The 21887-nt window shown below is 39.0% G+C and overlaps 1 protein-coding gene and 1 long non-coding RNA gene across 4 annotated transcripts in view; one reads left to right on the top strand and one right to left on the bottom strand.

The window, feature by feature from the left end:
* LOC144381934 (uncharacterized) overlaps positions 1 to 21887 on the top strand; it is a 648393-nt gene that overhangs the window by 194332 nt on the left and 432174 nt on the right. The window lies entirely within an intron of this gene.
* ZSWIM5 (zinc finger SWIM-type containing 5) overlaps positions 1 to 21887 on the bottom strand; it is a 204962-nt gene that overhangs the window by 17893 nt on the left and 165182 nt on the right. For both annotated transcript variants that reach the window (XM_078073214.1, XM_078073215.1), the window contains 7 exons: positions 19986 to 20165; positions 13687 to 13863; positions 8281 to 8427; positions 7650 to 7787; positions 5985 to 6245; positions 5637 to 5772; positions 4488 to 4645 (listed from right to left, as the gene is read on the bottom strand). In XM_078073214.1, coding sequence (XP_077929340.1) covers positions 4488 to 4645; positions 5637 to 5772; positions 5985 to 6245; positions 7650 to 7787; positions 8281 to 8427; positions 13687 to 13863; positions 19986 to 20165 — 1197 coding nt within the window. The remainder of the gene's footprint in view (positions 1 to 4487; positions 4646 to 5636; positions 5773 to 5984; positions 6246 to 7649; positions 7788 to 8280; positions 8428 to 13686; positions 13864 to 19985; positions 20166 to 21887) is intronic.

Genomic DNA, 21887 nt, shown 5'->3' with positions numbered 1-21887 from the left:
ATTTGTTTGTCTAAACACCAATAATCCTATTTTGAATATTATAGCTTTATAATAAGTCTTGAAATCAAGTAGTGTTAGTCTTACTACTTTTACTTTTCTTTTGCAAAGTTATTTTTGGCTACTCTAGGTCCTCTGCATTTTCATACAAATTTTACAATCAGATAATCAATATCTATCCCAAACTCCCAAGGATAGATTGTTGGGATTTTGATTGGAATTGCATTGAATCTATACATCAATTTGTAGTAAATCAACATTTAATAATATTGAGTCTTCTAATCCATAAGTGCAGTATGTCTTTCCATTTATTTAGGTCTTCTTTCATTTCTCTCAGCAGTGTTTTATGATTTTCATTGTATAGGTTTTGAACGTCTTTTGTCAAGTTTATTTTCAAGTATTTCATATTTTCTTTATATTATAATAGTAATTTTTTAAAATTTCAATTTCTGATTGTTCATTGCTGGTATATTGATTTCTATATATTGATCTTGTATCCTGCAACCTTGCTAAACTCATTTTTAATTCTAATAGCTCCTTCTAGATTTCATAGGATTTTTCTACATAGTTGAGCGTGTCATCTGAGAATACAGCTTTACTTCTTCCCTTTTTTTAAAAGATTTTATTTTTAAGTAATCTCTACACCCAATGTGGGGCTTGAACCCACAACTCTGAGATCAAGAATAGCATGCTCCACCAACTGAGCCAGCGAGACACCCCTACTTCTTCCTTTCTAATCTGGATATCTTTTATTATTATTTTTTATTGTCTTATTGTACTGGATAGAACCACCAGTTTGATGCTGAATGAAGAGCTGAAGGCAAACATATTTGCCTTGTTCCTGATGTTAGAACAAAAGGATTCAATCTTTTACCATTAAGTATGAGTAGCTGTTATCTTAGATATCCTTTATCATGTTGAAGGAGTTTCTTTCTTTTCCTAGTTTAAGAGTTTTTAATGTTCTTATTAGGAATTAAGTTAGATTTTATTAAATGCTTTTTCTGTATTATTAAAATGATGAATAACCCATGGGTTTTGTTTTTTACTCTATTAGTATAGTGATTGATTTTTGAATGTTAAACTAATCTTACATTCCTGGGATAAATCCTACTTTGTCGTGATGTTTTATCTTTTTAAAATATATTATTGGATCCAATCTGTTAACACTTTTATTAAGAATTTTTGCACCTGTGCTCATAAGGATATTAGTCTGTAGTTTTCTTATGATTTTTGACTGGTTTTGGTATCAAGAGTAATGCTGGCTTCATAGATTGAGCTGGGAAATATTTTCTCCTCTTCAATTTTCTGAAAGAGTTTGCATAGAATTGTTATGTTTTTGGGGTGCCTGGGTGGCTCAGTCAGTTAAGTGTATGCCTTCGGCTCAGGTCATGATCCTAGGCAGGAAGCCTGCTTCTCCCTCTGCCTGCTGCTCCCCCTGCTTGTGCTCTCTCTCTGTCAAATAAATAAATAAAGTCTTAAAAAAAAAAAAAAAGAATTGTTATGTTTTCCTTAAATATTTGGTAGAAGTTACCAGTGAAGCCATCTAGACCTGGATTTTTTTTGTGGAAAGGTTTTTAACTATAAATTCAATTTTTTAATGTTCATTTCTATTTATTATTTTTATTGTGATAAAATATACATAACATAAAATTCACCATTCTAACCATTTAAGGATTTAAGGCTACAATTCAATGACATTAAGTCCATTCACAATGTTATGCAACTATGGCCACTATACATTTCCAGAACTTTTCATCATCCCAAATAGAAACTTTATACTCATTAAATAATAACTAGCTACCCCAGGCTCTGTATTCTACTTTGTCTCTATGAATTTCTCCTCCATTTTGCTTTCTGCCTCTTCAAATTTAATATTAACTGTGGCCACTTTACTCAAGTGACGTCTGCCAGGTTGCTCTATAGTAGACTTGCACTTTTTTCCTTTATGATTGATAAGTGCTTTGTGGACAGATACTTTGAGACTACATAAATATTCCCTTCCTAATAAAATGTTTGCCCACTAGATTAGTATCCCCTGATGTTTCCTTGCTGTGGCAAGTCTAGGTACTTCAATTAAGCAGAAACATAAATATTTCTCCTTTTGTGTGTGTTTTATTTCACTTAGCATGTTTTTAAGGCTCATCCATGTTGTAGCATGTATCAGAATTTCATTCCTTTGTATTGCTAAATTAATATTCCTTTGAATGCATAGATCACATTTTGTTTATCCGTTCATCTGTTGATAGACACATTTCCAACTTTTTGCTACTGTGAATAATGCTGCTATGAACATTGGTGTACAAGTATCTGTCTGAGTCCAAGTTTTTAATTCTTTTGGGTATATACCTAGTTCATCTTTATTTATTCTTGAATGAGCTTTGGTAGTTTCTATCTTTCAAGGAATTAGTCTACTTCATTTATGTTGTTTAATTTATTGACATAAAATTGTTCACAATATTCCTTTATTATCATTTTTATGTCTTTAGAATTTGTTGTGATGTCACCTTTCTCATTCTTGGGATTGGTGGGATTTTTGTCTTCTCTCTTTTTTTCTTGATCAGTCTGGACAGAGATTTCAATTTTATTTTTCTTTCAAACAGTGTTTGGTTTCATTGATTTAAATCTACTGTTTTTCTACATTCTATTTATTGCTTTATGCTCTGATCTTTATTATTTCCTTTCATCTGCTTACTTTGAATTTCATTTGATCTTCTTTTTCTGGTTTCTGGTTAAGGTGGAAGCTGAGATCACTGAGTTGAAGCCTTTCTTCTTTTCAGATACAGGCATTTAGTGCTAAAAATTTCCTTCTAAGTAAAGCTTTAGCTGTATTCCCAAAAACTTTGAAATGCTTTTCTTTCATTTTCCTTCAGTTTCAACATTTTCTAATCTTCTTGGGTTTCTTCCCTTTGTCCAGTGAGTTATATGGAAGTGTGTGGTTTAATTCCCCCAAATTTGGTGGATCTTCCATAGATACCTTTTTATTGTTGATTTCTAATTCAATTGAGGTTGTCTGAAAAAACTTATTTCACTTTGTTTTTGAAAGATATCTTCAATGATATAGAATTCTAGGTTGACAGTTTTTTACAAGTACTTTAATGAATTTTCTCCACTTTTTTCTGGTTTATACTGTTTCTAGTGAGAAACCTCTCATATTTAATCTTTTGGTTTTTTGTACATAATATGTCTTTTTTCTCTAGTTACTTTTAAGTATGATTTTCTCTCTCTCTCTTTTTTTAAAAGATTTTATTTATGTATTTGACAGAGAGAGACACAGTGAGAGAGGGAACACAAGCAGGGGGAGTGGGAAAGGGAGAAGCAGGCTTCCCGCTGAGCAGGGAGCCCGATGTGGGGCTCGATCCCAGAACCCTGGGATCATGACCTGAGCCAAAGGCAGATGCTTAACAACTGAGCCACCCAGGTGCCCCTAAGATTTTCTTTTAATACTGGTTTTAAACAATTTGATTATGATGCGCCTTAGTATAGTTTTGTGTTTCTAGTGCTTGAGGTTAACTGAACATCCTGGATCTGTAGTCATCCTATCCTGCTTGGAATCTGATACTCCATGCCATGCCACTGCCACCCCCACCCCCACATGGATGCCTATTATCAAATTTATTGATTTCTGCCTGTAAGATTGGTGAAAAATGTTATCTCAGGGTAATTTTAATTTGTATTTCTCAAGGGAGTCCAGGTATTTAATTGTTCAAAAGTTACTTGTATCTTCTTTTCTTTGAACTTGTATCTTTTGTTCAACTGTTGTGTTGGTGTATTGATCATTTTCATATTGATTTATCTGTATCTTTTACCTTTTCCATAATGAGCATGTATTTTTTGGGCAATAAGATACAACATACAGTTATTTTTAATACAAAAAAGTCTTAAAATATCCATAGTTTCCTGGTATCAGAAAAATAGTCACAACCCATGCAACCTAGTATTTCGTTATAGCTTCTCAGGGGCTTATTTTCATTTCTTTTTGTGGTGAAACCTACCTAGCTAACAGGGAGGTATAGGTGCTTGAAAATGTGAGTCCCTCTGGGCTGCCTATTTTCTGACAAGGAGCCCTGGAAATATCACAAACTCACATATCTGTAAAGCAATTTATAGCTCTTAGTCATGACTTCACTGGATCTTCCAATGGCCCTGGAGAGGCTGATAGGATCACTGACAATGAATCCCATTTTATAGATTTTGAACCTGAGGCCTGCAAAGATGAAGTGATTATATCATATGGAAGGTTAGATTTAGAAGTTATCTTAAAGATGATTTCATTCTATGTACTTGGCATCCCACAATTAGTAACAAAGGCAAAACTCTGGCTTGGACCTGGGTGCTCATTCTAATGACAGCAATCAAAGTGAGGATCCCTATCACTCTAAGTAGTCAAGAATAGCCTTTCTTCTTTAGAAGATTGCAGACCAAGCCCTTGGAAGGCCGTGACTGGGCCACCATAGTGGGGGTGCTGGAGCCTAAGGTCTATCTATGCTCACCTTTGGCAGCAGTCAGCATGGTGGAGGCCAGTTCACATTGCTGTGATTCCAAGTGTCCAAGCGTGAACCAGCGAGGATAACGACTGGGCACCACAGACACCATATGGTGAGGGTGAGAACTGTCGCCTGTAGAAGTTGAGTTTTCTAGAACAGGTAACCTAGAAGACCCAGGGAGAGTCATCAGCCACCATCCAGACCCTTGACATTCTGAGCTACCTTAGAGAAGTTTGTTCTTTGCTGGGAAGGAACTGGGCAGGAAAGGGTTAACTAAGAGCTTTTAAAGGTTGTTTATCTGTTTGTTTTTTTAATGTAGGCTCCATGCCCAGGATGGAGCCCCATGCAGGGCTTGAACTCATGACCCTGAGATCAAGATCTGAGCTGAGATCAAGAGTTGGACACCTAACTGACTGAGCCACCCAGGCACCCTGAGCCTTAAAGGTTTTGAAACCTAGAATACTATACTGTATGTGAGGTGAGTGCCTGGGCACTTGTAGAACTCAAGCTGAATACTTCTTACGGCAAATAGATTTGAAAGGCAGTTCAAAAGCCCTAAAATTACTTTTTAAAGTATAAGAAACACATGCCAAGGAATCCTCAGCAGTCCTTTTCTGATTGAAGTGAAGAGTTTCTGATCTGACTAAAATTCTTCTTCTATATGGTCTGCTGCATCCTAGAGGTCCACCTGCCTAATCCAAGGATCCTATTCTAGTTTGAAAATGAGATGCCCATAGCTCATTGTTCTCAAGTCCTGGTATAGAAAGACTTATTTTTATTTCTTCCAGACACATCTGGTGACCTATGCCTGGGAACCATGACTCATTTGAGCTACAGAAGGGCTCAAACCCATTCTCAGGCTGCCTAATGGGCCCCAGAACAAAGATACTCAGGTCTTGGGTGCTCCATTTCTATTAAAAACTTAGGGGCTTCCTCAGGTGACCCAGCAAGAGTACAACCAGGGAGCCGAATGGTCACCAGCAAGGCATTCCAGATAGGAATCCTAGATAATATGAATATGCCTGAGCTATTTTAGGGTAGGCTTGGTCCAATATTTTTAGGTCTAATAGAATAGACAAAGCGGGAAAGAGAAGAAAGAGCAGTGGAAACTTCTGCTTTGATGGAGGCAACTGGGCTGGGAAAAGGGCTACCCACCTCATAGCACGTAAGGCTAATTTATAGGACAGGTCTGGATCATGAGGCAGCAGAGCTGAGAACAAATACTTGGCAAAGGTATGCATGGGAACACTCTCTCGGTGAATGACTTCTCCTAAACCACTGAAGGGGCCTCCTGCAGAAAGAAGATAGGACAGCCAGTTATTTATCCACATGCTTCTATTTGCCAACCTGGACTTGAGCTGTAGGATCTTGCATATGTTTGCTAGCCATGGGAACTTGAACTACACTTGAATGTAAAAAATGATGTTATACAGTGCTCTGTTAGAGAGGGGAACCCAGAGTTACAGGCCTAAGGCACTGTGACAAAAGCCCTTCTCTACTTACCTTCCAGTAGTAAGATGCATTGTTTCTGCAGTGTTTGCACTAGCTCATCGTCCAGCTGCAGCTCTTGAAGTCGACTCAGGAGCTGCTCCTCATTACGGCACACCTTGTCCTGTGCGTAGAGGCCTTCAGGCATCACCCTCTGTTGACCCATCCCCATCAGAGCAACTTCCAGGGCCAATGACAGGTAGGACTCATGGCTGTTTGGGCAGCCTGTAGCCACAGGTACATGCTGGTACACAGGGGGTCTGCTTTCATTCATATCTGAGGGCAACAGGGGACCAGATTCTTTAGGTCAGCTCTGTGGATTCTTCTGCTCCTCTCTCCCTCCCACTTTGGAATACAGTTAGGTCAGCAGATATCACAGGGAAGCTGAGTCAGAACCCCAGAGCAGTAAGGAAAATATACTGAAAAAAGATTATGCAGAGCCACAAAAATTCCCAACTCCTTCCCAATATGTGAACTGGCTAGACCAGTTAGAAGTAGATCTTATATTAATCTTTTGCTAACACATTATGTAATACCATGATTATCCGGTTTTGTGTCTGTCTCTTTCACTAGAGTGTGAGCACCCTAAAGGGAAGAGACTTTATCTATTGCCCTCTGTATCTCCAGGGCCTGGTATATGAAAGGAGCTAAGTGTATGTCATTGGTGAATAAATTCCAAGTGCAATCTCAGGTTTTCAAGATGTAAGTGTCACTGTGCAGATGAAACAGACCAAAGATGATGATTTCTTTTCAGGAGATTAGAGGAAAGATAAGGGCAGCTCTAGCTTGGACTGGGGCCACCCATTGTATCTCTACCCAGAGAAATCCAAATCCATCCAGTTAAACTATTACTTTTGTAACACTTGCAACTTCTTTGTTATTATTACCTTATATGTTCCACATCTGGGTTCCAAGTTGCAGAAAAAGAGCACAGGTTTAAAGTCTTATAGGGGGTTAGAGTCTTGGTTTCTTTTCTTTCCCCTTCACTCATCTGATTAAATATTTATGGAAAACTGTTAAATGAGAGGTATTGCACTAAGTGCTGGGGTCACAAAGATGAGTAAGTCATAATTTCTGCCTTCAAGCAACCGAAGTCTAGTAAGATAATCACTTGTAAACAAATTGTAATGCAGTGGGCTAAATACTATAATAGATAATATGTATACAATAGAGTGATGGCATAAAATTCTGTCTCTAGTCATTGCTACATTGAGACTATTAAATTTCTTCCCTTCTAGTTCTCATTGGTAAATTTGGAATATAACCGTCATGAGGAAGAAAGTTCAAAGGAAACATGAGAATATTATGCAGTTGCAGGGGTTACACACACTCTTCTTGTTAGAAGTTCTTTTCCACTTCCAGACTGCTCTGAGACTTGGCCTCTGCCTCTTGAAATCCCTATCGCTCTTCTTACTCACTTTGGATTACACTCTTTAGGCATTCATGGTATGGAAGTGAGAGGAGCAAAGGAAGGCTGGAAAGGTAAAATAGGAGAATAGGGTAGGGCCAGTCCACAGGGTGGGAAAGGAAGGTGGGAAAGAGATGAAGCCCAAGGAAACCTCACAGGGCACGTCCAACTTGGTTAAGAAGAGAAAGGCTGCAGGAAATGTAGAACAGAGTCTTGAGGGAAAGGAGGGCTAGCAAGGGCAGTTCTAGCTCTCCGCAGGCTGACCCCTGTACCTGACACTTCCAGATAGCCATCATCGTTCAGACGACAGGCCTCAGTCAAAGTGAGAAACAGGCAGCCAATGGGATCCAGAGGGTGCCCCACCCAGCCTTCCAGGTTTGTGATGGTTGTGGTTCCTCTTTGTAACAGTTCTGGGAACAAACAGATCCAAATTTTAGAAAGTGATAGAGACACATTGCTCCCTGTCCCTGTCTGGGTCTCCTCATTAGTCTCTCTTAGGCATTGGCCCTGCAACTTAAAAAAAAATCTTCCCTCATTGTCTTGCCTTGGATTCATAGGACTGGTCACAAATTTATCAGCCATAAGGTCTTGAGGTCTGCATTTAGGCTTCTTGCTCATAGCACACATATGTAAATATAGTTTTACAGTTTAAAGAGGGTCTTCTTATACCAGATCTTAGGGGGCCTTCCAACTGCCTGTGAGGGAGGCAGACCAGCATTATTATTCCCATTTTGCAGATTCATAGATTCATAGAGGTAAAGTGAGGCATTCCACACAGCAGGCAGAAAACCCTGAAATTCCCTAGTCCCTGCCACTCCATGAAACTTAATGAAAACCTTATAGCCCCTAAAGATCCTCATCAGCCCCAGCCTATGGAGTCAAGATGGTTCCTTATCACTATACCTTTCTTCTGATGCTTGTAGATTTCCAGCTGCCGTTGCTGCTGCAACCTCAGAGTATTGATAATGGCCACCGTGAGTCTGAGGGCCTCTTTTGGATAACCATGGGAGCGCAGAGCATCAACCCGAGCACAGGCTGTAGGCACATGCTCTACCAGATGAGAAGAAAATATTTTGGTTGGGTTAGGTTTTCCAATCAGGATAATTCATGCTTGACAGAGGGAGTTTGTGTTTTGCTCAGTTCCTAAAATTGAACTGACATCTACTGTGTACCAAGACCTATGTTTTATCTTTTAAGAATATAAAGTTGAAAAAGTCATAGGCACTACCTTCAAAGAGCCACCATGCAGCCTCTGTAGAATGGTATGGTGTAGAAAGGAACACACAACTAGGATAATAAAATGTAGTACCTCTTTGTGAACTGGTACTATGGGAATCCAGTGGAGGTAGCAACTAACTGCCTAAAGAGAAAGGCCTCATTCATTTATTAATCCTATATTTCCTGAGAACCTATTATATGCCAGCTTGTTTGCCAGGCAAAGGAAGTACAAAGGTGAATAAGAAATGCTCACTTCCCTCAAAGACCTCACAAATAGTACATAAATAGATCATTATAAAACAGTTAAAAGTAAATGACATGATAGAAATATATACAGAATGCAGAAAAAGCATTTGACAAAGTACAGCATCCTTTCTTGATTAAAACTCTTCACAATGTACGGATAGAGGGTACATAACTCAATATCATAAAAGCCATCTATGAAAAACCCACAGCGAATATCATACTCAATGGGGAAAAACTGAGAGCTTTTCCCCTAAGATCAGGAATACGGCAGGGATGTCCAATATCACCACTGCTATTCAACATAGTACTAGAAGCCTCAGCAATCAGACAACAAAAAGATATAAAAAGCATCCGAATCAGCAAAGAAGAAGTGAAACTCTCACTTTTGCAGATGATATGATACTTTATGTGGAAAACCCAAAAGACTCCACCCCAAAACTGCTAGAACTCATACAGGAATTCAGTAAAGTGGCAGGATATAAAATCAATGCACAGAATTCAGTGGCATTTCTATACACCAACAACAAGACAGAAGAAAGTGAAATTAAGGAGTCGATCCCATTTACAATTGCACCCAAAACCATAAGATACCTAGGATTAATCTAACCAAAGAGGCAAAGAATCTGTACTCAGAAAACTATAAAATACTCATGAAAGAAATTGAGGAAGACACAAAGAAATGAAAAAACGTTCCATGCTCATGGATTGGAAGAACAAATATTGTGAAAATGTCTATGCTACCTAGAGCAATCTACACATTTAATGCAATCCCTATCAAAATACCATCCACTTTTTTCAAAGAAATGGAACAAATCATCCTAAAATTTGTATGGAACCAGAAAAGACCCCGAATAGCCAGAGGAATGTTGAAAAAGAAAAGCAAAGCTGGTGGCATCACAATTCCGGACGTCAAGCTCTATTACAAAGCTGTAATCACCAAGACAGTATGGTACTGGCACAAAAACAGACGCTTAGATCAATGGAACAGAATAGAGAGCTCAGAAATGGACCCTCAACTCTATGGTCAACTAATCTTTGACAAAGCAGGGAAGAATGTCCAATGGAAAAAAGATAGTCTCTTCAACAAATGGTGTTGGGAAAATTGGACAACCACATGCAGAAGAATGAAACTGGACCATTTCCTTACACCACACACAAAAATAGACTCAAAATGGATGAAAGACCTAAATGTGAGACAGGAGTCCATCAAAATCCTTGAGAAGAACACAGGCAGCAACCTCTTCGACCTCAGCTGCAGCAACTTCTTCCTAGAAACATCGCCAAAGGCAAGGGAAGCAAGGGCAAAAATGAACTCTTGGGACTTCATCAAGATAAAAAGCTTTTGCACAGCAAAGGAAACAGTCAACAAAACCAAAAGACAACTGACAGAATGGGAGAATATATTTGCAAATGATATATCAGATAAAGGGCTAGTATCCAAAATCTATAAAGAACTTATCTAACTTGACACCCAAAGAACAAATAATCCAATCAAGAAATGGGCAGAAGACATGAACAGATATTTCTGCAAAGAAGACATCCAAATGGCCAACAGACACATGAAAAAGTGCTCAACCTCATTCGGCATCAGGGAAATCCAAATCAAAACCTCAATGAGATACCACTTCACACCAGTCAGAATGGCTAAAATTAACAAGTCAGGAAATGACAGATGTTGGCGAGGATGCGGAGAAAGGGGAACCCTCCTACACTGTTGGTGGGAATGCAAGCTGGTGCAGCCACTCTGGAAAACAGTATGGAGGTTCCTCAAAAAGTTGAAAATAGAGCTACCCTACAACCCAGCAACTGCACTCCTGGGTATTTACCCCAAAGATACAAATGTAGTGATCCGAAGGGGCACGTGCACCCCAATGTTTATAGCAGCAATGTCCACAATAGCCAAACTATGGAAAGAGCCCAGATGTCCAACAACAGATGAATGGATAAAGAAGATGTGGTATATATATACAATGGAATATTATGCAGCCATCAAAAAAAAATCTTGCCATTTGCAACGATGTGGATGGAACTAGAGGGTATTATGCTAAGCGGAGTAAGTCAATCAGAGAAAGACAAGTATCATATGATCTCACTGATACGAGGAATTTGAGAAACAAGACGGAGGGTCATAGGGGAAGGGAGGGAAAACGAAACAAGACGAAACCAGAGAGGGAGACAAACCATAAGAGACTCTTAATCTCAGGAAACAAACTGAGGGTTGCTGGAGTGGAGGGGGGTAGGAGGGATGGGGTGGCTGGGTGATGGACATTGGGGAGGGTATGTGCTATGGTGAGTGCTGTGAATTGTGAAGACTGATGAATCACAGACCTGTACCCCTGAAACAAATAATACATTATATGTTAATAAAAAAAATTAAAAAATATATATAGAGAGAATATAGTATTTGAGCTGCACTTTGTAGAACTAGCAAGATTTTAAATAGGTAGACAAAAAGGGAAGGGCATTCCTAGCAAAAAGAACATATAAGCAAAGGCATATAAATAAAAACATAAAAAGTATTCTATAAAGCATCTTCTGAGTATAACAGATAGTTCTGTGCAGAGTTATGTGATCAGAGACTGCCTGGAAATGTAGAGTCTGGGAGGCCATACTAAGGAGACTGGATTTAACTTAAGGATAATGGAGGACCATAAAAGGCTTATATATGGGCAAGTGATTATAATGAGATTAATGGTTCATTTTGTGATTTTTTTTTTTAATTTAAATAGGCTCCATGCCCAGCATAGAACTCAATGCAGGGCTCTAACTCATGACCCTGAGATCAAGAGCTGAGCTGAGATCAAGAGCTGGACACTTAACCAACTGAGCCACCCAGGTGCCCCCATTTTGTGATTTATTTTAAAGATAATATTAAAAGTCAGAAATAAATGCAGAAAATCTGAAAATACAGATAAGCAAAATATAAAATAAAAACCAGATAATCATTATTTCTAGTTTTGTGTGTATGTATGCATAAGTATGTGTATGTATATATATTGTGATTGTGTATATATATATATATATATAACACATGGAATGACATGATTATTATTATTTCTTAAAGATTTATTTATTTTAGAGAGAGAGAGAGCATGAGCGGGGGCAGGGTCAGAAAGAGGGGGGAGAGAGAGAGAGAGAGATGGAAGGAAGCCGACTCCCCTCTGAGCATGGAGCTCAAAGTGGGGCTCCATTTTACGACCTTGAGATCATGACCTGAGCCGAAATCAAGAGTCAGACGTTTAACCAGTTGAGCCACCCAGGTGCCCCCATGGGACAATATTATAATTATTATTTTATAACTGGGTTTTTCCTCTAACATATTGTAAAATTCTTCTATATCATTAAATATACTTCTATAACATTAAAGATGATGATATATCATTCCTCTGAATATATATGTATATTATCCATTGAGTCACTCAATCCCCTATTGTTGGACATTTAGATTATTTCCAATTTTTCTAAACTGTACATTATTTACATCCATGCTCTAATAAAGCCCCTAGCTTTACACATATTCTTAGTTAATTATAGCTCAGGATAAATTCCTAGATGGAGAATTCCTGGATCAATGGGTATGAATGTATTTTAACAGCTTTTGATAAGTATTATTGAAATACTCTTCAGATAGGCTATAAGCACTTACATTCCTACCACTAGTAAATGAGAGTATCTCCATGTAACCTTTCCCACACCATAAACTAATTATCTTTACTTTAAAAATTTCTGACCATTTGACAATCAAAAAATGGTAATTCAGTGTTGTTTTGATTTTCACCTTTGTTTACTGATGAGGTATATATATTTTCACAGACTTGTTAGATTGATGTTTTAGATGTGTTGGATCAGAGAAGAGGAAAGATGACCAAAGGAGACTTCAGGTAGTGGCCCACAGTGAGTTTGGCCAAGGCTTTTAAGAGAGAGATAGGGACATACACATATTCAGCAAGATCTTTTTTTTTTTTTTTTAAGATTTTATTTATTTATCTGACACAGAGAGACAGCATGCAAGAGCACAAGCAGGGAGAGCAGGAGTGGGAGAAGCAGTCTCCCCACCGAGCAGGGAGCCCAATTCAGGGCTCGATCCCAGGACCCCAGGATCATGACCTGAGCTGAAGGCAGATGCTTAACCAAATGAGCCACCCAGGTGCCCCTGCATATTCAGCAAGATCTTGAGAAAGACAAAGAAATGGGGTGAAGGATGGAGGTAGGGAATTGGGAGAAGATATAAAAATGTATGTCATTGTTGTAAGACTCAGAAAAGGAGTATTTTTTAAAAGTGTCTTTTGGAATAGGGATCCTGTGATAAAGTCAAGAAGAGACTGAAAGACAGCCAGAGGAAGGTTTAAATCCACAATGGAACAGCTCTGCTCCTTTATGATGAAGGAAGGAAGGGAAGGTAGAGAGGAGGAAAGGAAGACAGCTTGGTGACAAATGCAGATAGTGCCCTAGCTACTAGCACAGGGTAATTTAAGTTTCAAAGTTAGTGCCTTTTTAGCAAAATATATTAATTTCAGAGTAGATTATACTGTTGCTCAGCAACTGCTGACTAAGAGCCTATGAACTGATGTTTAATAGTTTTATTAGTACTCTTTGAGATTTATTAACTCCTTTCCCCTCCTAAAACTCAGGAAACAATACAAATTCCTCTGGTTGAGGTCATTATACCTCAGCTAAGTACACAGCAAATGGCTGAGGCTTCACATAAATACCCTGGGTCCCTAGTTAAGGCCCCAAAAGATCTGTGCAAATTATAGTTGTGTTGCCAGCGCCTATGCAGTTCTGGTCTGGCACAAGGTAAGACTGCGCTCTGAAATTCTTAGAGTAGAGGAGAGGTACACTTACCAAGCCACAGTGGCTGGCCTTGGGAATTAAACAGCAGTCTCTCACTTTCCTGCTGGCAGGCAGGAGCTGTATATATATCGCTGCTTATTATTCGCTGTAAGTGGCTGTCCTGCCAATGTAATTCACGACCCTCGATGGCTCTAGTGAACACTGTTCGTCTTGGCCTGGATAAAGAGTCTGGGAAAAGAAAGACATGCAGCAGTTCAATGACAGGTAATCTGAAGCTCTAACTCTTATGTCTTCTTCAGAGTGGGAGGATGAGAAGAATAGTATGTGGTTAGTGAGAGCAGCCACTCTGCCATCTGTCTGGGTGCTTGTTGTGCTGCCTCTTTATTGGATAAGCCCTTAATGTGCCTGTGCCTTCTGTGGGAAGAACCTTTCTACAGAGACCTATGGCTGCCTTTCCACTTTACAGAAGACCAATTTCTCCTAGGACTGAGAGCCACATGAAAAAGAAGAGGGACAGTGGTGCTCAGCTGCTCAATTATGAGGATACCAACTGCTTCTACAGAAGTCAGAGGAAGAGAGAAGCAGCTGGGTAATTTCCCTGGCCAATCCATAACCTGTCTCATTTACAGCATGACCCTTATAAGACTAAGGACTCCATGTAATTGATATTAAAAGCTGAAAAAGAGCAGATGCCCTATGTATTCTGGTCCCTTTATCACATTGATATCTATAGGTTTACAGTCTTGTTCTCTAATATGAAAAACTGCTGCTGACAAAAGACTAATTAAATTAACATGGACTCTTACCATCCCATCTCTCTTCAGGAAAAGGTCTGCAAGGAAACCAAAACAGTTTAGACAAAGTAGGCTCAATTCTTAAGGGTGGTGTGGAGGAAGACCAAATGAAAGATACATCATCATAAACTGTAGAGACAGAAGGACTCACGGAAATTACATTTAAGGAAATAAAAAAACCACAAAAGATTATTTAATTGACTCACTGCCAGATTAAGGGCAATTGGAACTATTTTGGGATCAAGGACTAAAGTACTATACAGATGTTTCCAGAGATGCCCAAATGAGGTGTACATCCACTGAGCCTGTGCAAAAAAAACTGGAAGGGAAAGCCAGGGGATTCAGAATGAACATGAAAGAAATGAACATATTCATTCATTAAGCAAAAGTCCTTAGAATATGTTAATCTCTTCAGAATTTGATATATTACATAGAGTATGGGCTTAGACGTTAACTTAGAATAGCATGACAGTATCTACTGAAATTTCTCCCTCATGTTGTCCCTCAGTAGAAGCACAACGTACCTCCTACTGGCTACAGTCTAAACCCCTCTCTTGCTGCACTGAGATTCTACCTTGGGTCTGCTCAGCCCACAGTGGGGATTAGGCTCCCAATATACATCAAGTCTGCAAATAATGAGTACCTGCCTACACACGGCAGGTACTTGTTATAGGTGCTGAGGATATATAAAATCCCTGCCTTCATGGAACTTTACATTTAAATGGGCAGAGATAGTTGAATAAATATACAGTATACCAGATATTTCAGATGGTTATGAGTGCTATAGAAAAGACTAAAGCAAAATCAGGGAGAAAGGCAAGCTGGTGTTGGGTGGGGGTTGTTGTTTTATATAGAATGGTATCTAATAAGGTAACATTTGAACAGAAACTTCAAGCCTTAGAGATAACTAAGGGAAGAGCATTCCAGGCAAAAGAAATAGCAGATGCTAAAATCCTGAGGTGGGTACATATTTGTGGAGTGTTTGAGGGTAGTGAGGAGGCCAGTATACTTAGAATGGAATGAGCAAGTAGAAAAAATCATAGGAGATGAGGTCAGAGAGATACTAGGAAGCCAGATCATTGAGGACCTTACAGGCCATGAATGAACGATGAGAAGCCACCGGAGGGCTTTGAGTTGTTGAAGGTATATGATGTGACCTGCTTTTTAAAAGGATAACTGGCAGCAGTATTGAGTACAGACCATGAGGTGGAAGGGCAGAAGCAGGAGGGGCAGTTGGGAAGTCACTGCAATAATTTGTGAAAAATGATGGCAGTAGAGGTGATAAGAATATATGGATTCTGTTGGACAGAAGACATGAACAGACACTTTTCCAAAGAAGACATCCAGATGGCTAAAAGACACATGAAAAAATGCTCAACATCACTCATCATCAGGGAAATACAAATCAAAACCACAATGAGATACCATCTCATACTTGTCAAAATGGCTAAAAGTAATAACATAAGAAACAACAGGTGTTGGCAAGGATGCAGAGAAAGGGGAATCCTCTTGCACTGTTGGTGGGAATGCAAACTGGTGAAGCCACTCTGGAGAACAGTTTGGAGGTTCCTCAGAAAGTTAAAAATAGAACCACCCTATGACCCAGTAATTGCATTACTAGGTATTTTCCCAAAGGATACAAAAATACAGATACGAAGGGGTATATGCACCCTAATGTTTATATATAGCAGCACTATCAACAATAGCCAAACTATGGAGAGAGCCCAAATGTCCATCAACTGATGAATGGATAAAGAAGATGTGCTATACACACACACACACAGACACACACACACACACACACAAACACAAATGGAATATTACTCAGCCATCAAAAAGAATGAAATCTTGCCATTGGCAATGATCTGGATGGAGCCAGAGTGTATTATGTTAGGTGAAATAAATCAGTCAGAGAAAGACAAATACCATCTGATTTCACTCATATGTGGAATTTAAGAAACAAAACAGATGAACATATAGGAGGCGGGGAAGAAAAGTAAGAAGAGAGAGGGAAACAAACCATAAGATACTCTTAATGATAGAGAACAAACTGAGGGGTGATGGAGGGAGGTGGGTGGGGGATGGGCTAGAAGAGTGATGGGCATTAAGGAGGGCACTTGTTGGGATGAGCACTGGGTGTTGTATGTACGTGATAAATCACTGAATTCTACTCCTGAAACCAATATTGCACTGAATGTTAGCTAAGTAGAATTTATATAAAAATCAGAAAAAAAGAAAAAATATATGGATTCTGGATATATTCTGAAGGTAAAACCAATAGGATTTGCTCATGGTTTAGATCTTGAGTGAGAGAGAAAAAGAATCAAGAATGACTCCATGGTTTTTAAGACAGACTTGCCATACTGGAGATAGGGAGACTATAGGAGGAGCAGGTTTAGGTGGGGCTTGAGACATAAGAAATCTAAGTGGAGATATTGAAAAGGCAGTTGAGTATACAAGTCCGGAATTGGGAGTTAAAGTCTGGTCAAGGGATATAAATTTGGGAGTAGTTAGTATACAGATGATTATCAAAACAAGGCAATCACTAAGGGAGTATGCATACAGAGAGAAGTGGTTTGATGACTGAGCCCTAGGCACTCTAACATTTTAGGTTAGGAAGTAGGGAGGAGACAGTAAAAGAGGCTGAGAAGGAAGAACCAATGAAGTAAGAGCAGAACCAAGAGAGTAGTGTCTTGGAAATAACATGAAAAAGGTGTTTCAAGGAGAAAGTAAACAATTGTAACAAATACTGCTGATAGGTCAAGTAAGATTATGACTGAGAATCAGCCACTAGATTTGGCCATGTTTAGCATCAGTGACCCATACAAGAGCAGTTTCAATAGTGGAGGGATGAAAGCTGACCAGAGTGAGTTCAATGGAGAATATGAGCAGAAGTAGAGATGATAAATATGTACTATTCTTTTAAATTATTTGTCTTTTTTTTAATTTTTAATTTTTTAAAAAAGATTTTATTTATTTATTTGACAGAGAGAGACACAGCAAGAGAGGGAACACAAGCAGGGGGAGTAGGAGAGGGAGAAGCAGACTTCCCGCGGAGCAGGGAGCCCGATGCCGGGCTCGATCCCAGGACCCTGGGATCATGACCTGAGCCAAAGGCAGACGCTTAACGACTGAGCCACCCAGGCGCCCCTAAATTATTTTTCTTAATTCTACCAATTATTTCTACTACCTCAGGGAAACAGTGTGGTAGCCAGAGAGGCATATGGGAACAACATGAGTGTGTTTTGTTTTGTTTTGTGATGAGAGAGAAAGCAATATACTTGTATACTCAGGACTAATCCACAAAATTTGTGAAGCAGGAGAGAGAGAAGATAATTCCTGGAGTGATGTCCTGGATAAAAGAAAAGGAAAAGGATCTTGAGAATAGGTAGAGGGCTCGGGGTTAGAAGCACAAATAAAAACAGGGGAAGAGGAAGACTGGATGGGCACAGACAGAGGCAGATGTAGTGAGAGAGTCTTGGAAATTCTCTTGTGATTGCTTCTATATTCTCAATGAATAGGAAGCAGGGTTATCAACTGAAAGGGAGGAAGGGGAGGAAATAAAGTTTTCAGGGAAAGACATATGAAATAGTAATTTAGAAGAGTGAAAGAAAGCATAGATTAGGGAAATGTGGTGGATGTCTGGACAATACTATGGACCCATTTGAAATCAGTGGTCATAAACTTAAACTAAGACCAGTTATCATGCTTGTGTTTCTTTTCACCACGTTCAGCTGTGTGGGCATGAGCACTGAGGAATTAGAGAGTGAGACTTAACTACTAAGGTTAGTGTTTTGCTATCTGTGTGAAGTAAAGGGAAAGAGGAGGTTGAGTGTGTATGTGAGGGAGTGATTATAATGACTCACCAAGGAATCTAATGAAGATAAGGAGGAAAATGAGGCTACCAGGAGAATGAAAAGGTGGTAGGATCAAATGTCCTACTGGGTCAAAGAATTATTGGAATTGGGATACTAGAGAAAATAAGTTAGCAAGACCGATGATGGTATTTAGAGCTGCCTGAAATTGAGATTATGAAGAAGGTATAGTTAATGGCAATGACAAGGTTTAGGGTATGATCTTGGGATTGAATGGCTCAATTACGTGGGAAGATGAGACTATTAAAAGAGAGGAAGTCAAAGAACTGAGAGGCTAGGATATTGGAAGGATCATCTGTGTGGCTACTGAAATTGTCAAGAATTATGATAGAAGCAGTGACAGAAAGCAGTGTTACCGAGCCAACAGCCAAAAATCTTCAAGGAATGAGGAGGATTGACCCAGAGGTCTACAAATAACCAAAACCAGAAGGGTAGCAGACAGTATATTTTGACAGCATGAACATTAAAGCTAGGGAGTATTTTAGGAAGGAGGAAAGGACAATGATATAGAAATGGCAATGAAGAACAAGTGGGACGCCTATTGCTCCATTAGGTATAGAGACGTGAGAGCTAAATCAGCCACAACTTGAGAAGACTGCAGGAGAAGCAACATCCTCAAATGACAACCAGTAACAACAAGTGACCACTATGATAAAGAAGAAACTGCCAGACTGGAGGCATGTCTCTATATGCATTTGACTCTCTACGCCAATCCAAAACCAATACTAAAGGGATGCTGTGTTGTGGAGGTTAGATGAGTGCCAGTAAAGGGTAGCTTAAAGAAGCGGCAAAACGGTAGCCTTTTCAAACTCTTGTTACCTTAGTTGCTTTAAATATACTGACAATCAGTTATGGTACAGTAGATGAAGACCTGGCCAGAACAATAATTTAAATTATTTTCTCGAGATTAAAAATACCAGATTTATCACTTAAAACAGAAGGGACCACATGTAAAATCAATGTCTGAAAAAAAATCTACCAATACAGGTTCCCAGTGGGCTAAAGGGAAATCAGTTGCCAACAGGAAACAGCCTGAGTTAGATGAATTAAAACTGACGTGAATGCTGATGCTCCGTGATAGCGGCAGGCCAGGGGCTCAAAAGGCAGAGGGTACAGTATCACTGTACTAGATTCATCTGAAAATGGGGCAAGAGTCCTAGTAGTAATTTGGGAAGGTAATCCAACCTAGCTATCTGCTGTATAAAAAATTTGAGGAAAACAGAGAAAAGTAAGAAAAGCAATTGTCAGGGCATTTTTAAAAGCTGTTTTTAAAAACAAATAAATAAGTAAATAAATAAATGCTGTTTTTTTCACTGGCTTTCCATCCTCCCCTTGAGGCAGGCCTTCTAAGCTAAAACCAACCCCAACTGAGGCCAAGATCCATTAGTCATGAAGAACTTGAAAGGTAAAGAGGATTCATGCAGAAGGCTCTAGGAATTTATGGTGGGCACTCTAAGGACACTCAAGATATGGAAAAAGACACAGCATCCTCAGTGTCAAAGATAAAAAGCTTACCCTTATTTAAGGTGTGGCAATTCAAGATAAACAAAAGGATAGGCTTTTCATACTGAGGATGACAATATTGATAGCCAACAATCTGGCCACCTTTGTTCTATAGAGTTTCACCCTCCCACCTTTTGGAGTTCCAGGCACAAAGACCCTAGAAGGATATATGGCTCACCTGGGCTGTGACTGGCATTCTGGGGAAGTGCATTGGTGATGTTGGGCAGCTCGTGCCCATAGTTCCCATCCTCCAGGGGACAGATATCCAGGTCACTCCACTTCTGCAGTTGCTGCAGCCAACAGGACTTTTCCTCCAGTTTGCAATGTGGATTTAAAATGATGCACACCCATAAGGCCCCTGGAAATAAAGCAAACAACATTCTTGATATCTTTCCTCTGATGTATGTGTCAGCTTTAATTTTTCAGGCTACTCTTTTCTTCCGTTTTTGGTTGGTAGGAAGAGTTCCCAAAACATCAGCTTTTCTCAAATACAAAAAAATCAAATCTGCTGAAGTTTACAGAAATGGCTTATTTTTCCTCACCAAAGCTTCCTTAAAGCAGCGATTATCTGGATATCTGGATATGTGCCTATAATGATGAACAAGACAGATTTGGGCTTGAATTCTGAGCTCAGATTTGTAGTCCAGCATATTATTTATTGAGAACTTTGTATGTTCAAGGCCTATTTTCCTACTGGAGAATAAGACATTGTTCCAACCCTTGAGGAGCTGTCCAATGGGGGAGATAGATAAATAAACATAATGTCATTTGAATAAGATGAGTGTTAAGATAAAGATATGTTCATGGTGGGGTGCCTGGGTGGCTCAGTCGGCTAAGCATCTGCCTTTGGCTCAGGTCATGATCCTGGAGTCCCAGGATTGAGTCCTGCATTGGGCTCCCTGCTCAGTGGGGAGTCTGCTTCTCCCTCTGCCTCTCCCCCCTGGCTTGTGCTCTCTCTCGCTCACTCTCTCTCTCCCTTAAATAAATAAATAAAATCTTAAATAAAAAAAAAGATAAGTTCAGGGTACAATAGCAGCATATAGGACGGGCACTTAGCAGAAGGACAGGGGTCAGAAGGGAGGTGCTCAGAAAACGTATCAATTTTTGATTAGTTGACCTTGGATTTTTTGAACTTCAAATCCTTCAACTGTAAAACTGATAGCATAAAAACAACTACTTTGTAAGGATATTTTGAGAATTAAATGAAATAACATTTGTAAAAGGATATTTTTTTGGCATATTACTTGGCACATAGCAGAATTTTAGTATTACCTTTTTCCAAGAAAAATAGTTTATTTCAGCTTGGATTTTGATAACTGCTGATCAACCATGATGCCTTGAAACTATCACATTCTTGGATCTTCTCTGTCACTGTAGCAGAGTAGCACATATTCCATATAACCAATGACTACTGTTTCTCTTACCATTTCACCCTTCTTTTAAAGCAAAGCTGCCTCTTCTTTTTAAGGTTGGCTATGTGGTTGAGCCAGATATATTCTCAATCTCAAATCAGCAATAAGCGTGGCTGCAGAGTATCTTAAGTTAAAAATCCTTTGGGATGAAGCTACATCTTTGGACAGAGGTACTTTGAAACACTATTTCAAGGCCCCTTAAACTCAAATGGGAATGTTTTAAAGGCCATTTTTAGCCTCAATTTCAGATACTACCTGAAGATGGTGAAAATTAATTTCTATTGGCTCAGTTTTAAAAATCTACCATGAAATATAAACTATACAATGTAATAAAATAGTATTATATTATGATGACTCTCAAAAGAATTATAGTTAGGATTCATCCAAATAATAATTAAAATAAAGCATGGCAAATGCTATCATAGACATACATAAAATCCTATGAGAATATACATGATGGAGCAATGAATTCTGCATGTGGGGTCAGGAGAAGTTATAGAAAGGATATGACATTTGAGTTTGAAGAATAAACATGAATTAATTCTGGTTAAAGATAGCTAACCACTGCTTCCTTCTGAAACCTCACTAAAATGAAAATAAAGGGATAAAAATAGGCATAAACTGACACAGACACAGAGAATGGGAGAGATAAAAGAGGACAGCCACAA

This window comes from Halichoerus grypus, chromosome 5 (genome assembly GCF_964656455.1).
Source record: "Halichoerus grypus chromosome 5, mHalGry1.hap1.1, whole genome shotgun sequence".
Taxonomy (NCBI): domain Eukaryota; kingdom Metazoa; phylum Chordata; class Mammalia; order Carnivora; family Phocidae; genus Halichoerus; species Halichoerus grypus.
The sequence above is the reverse complement of the archived record's forward strand: the minus strand, read 5'-3'. Positions and strand labels throughout refer to the sequence as shown.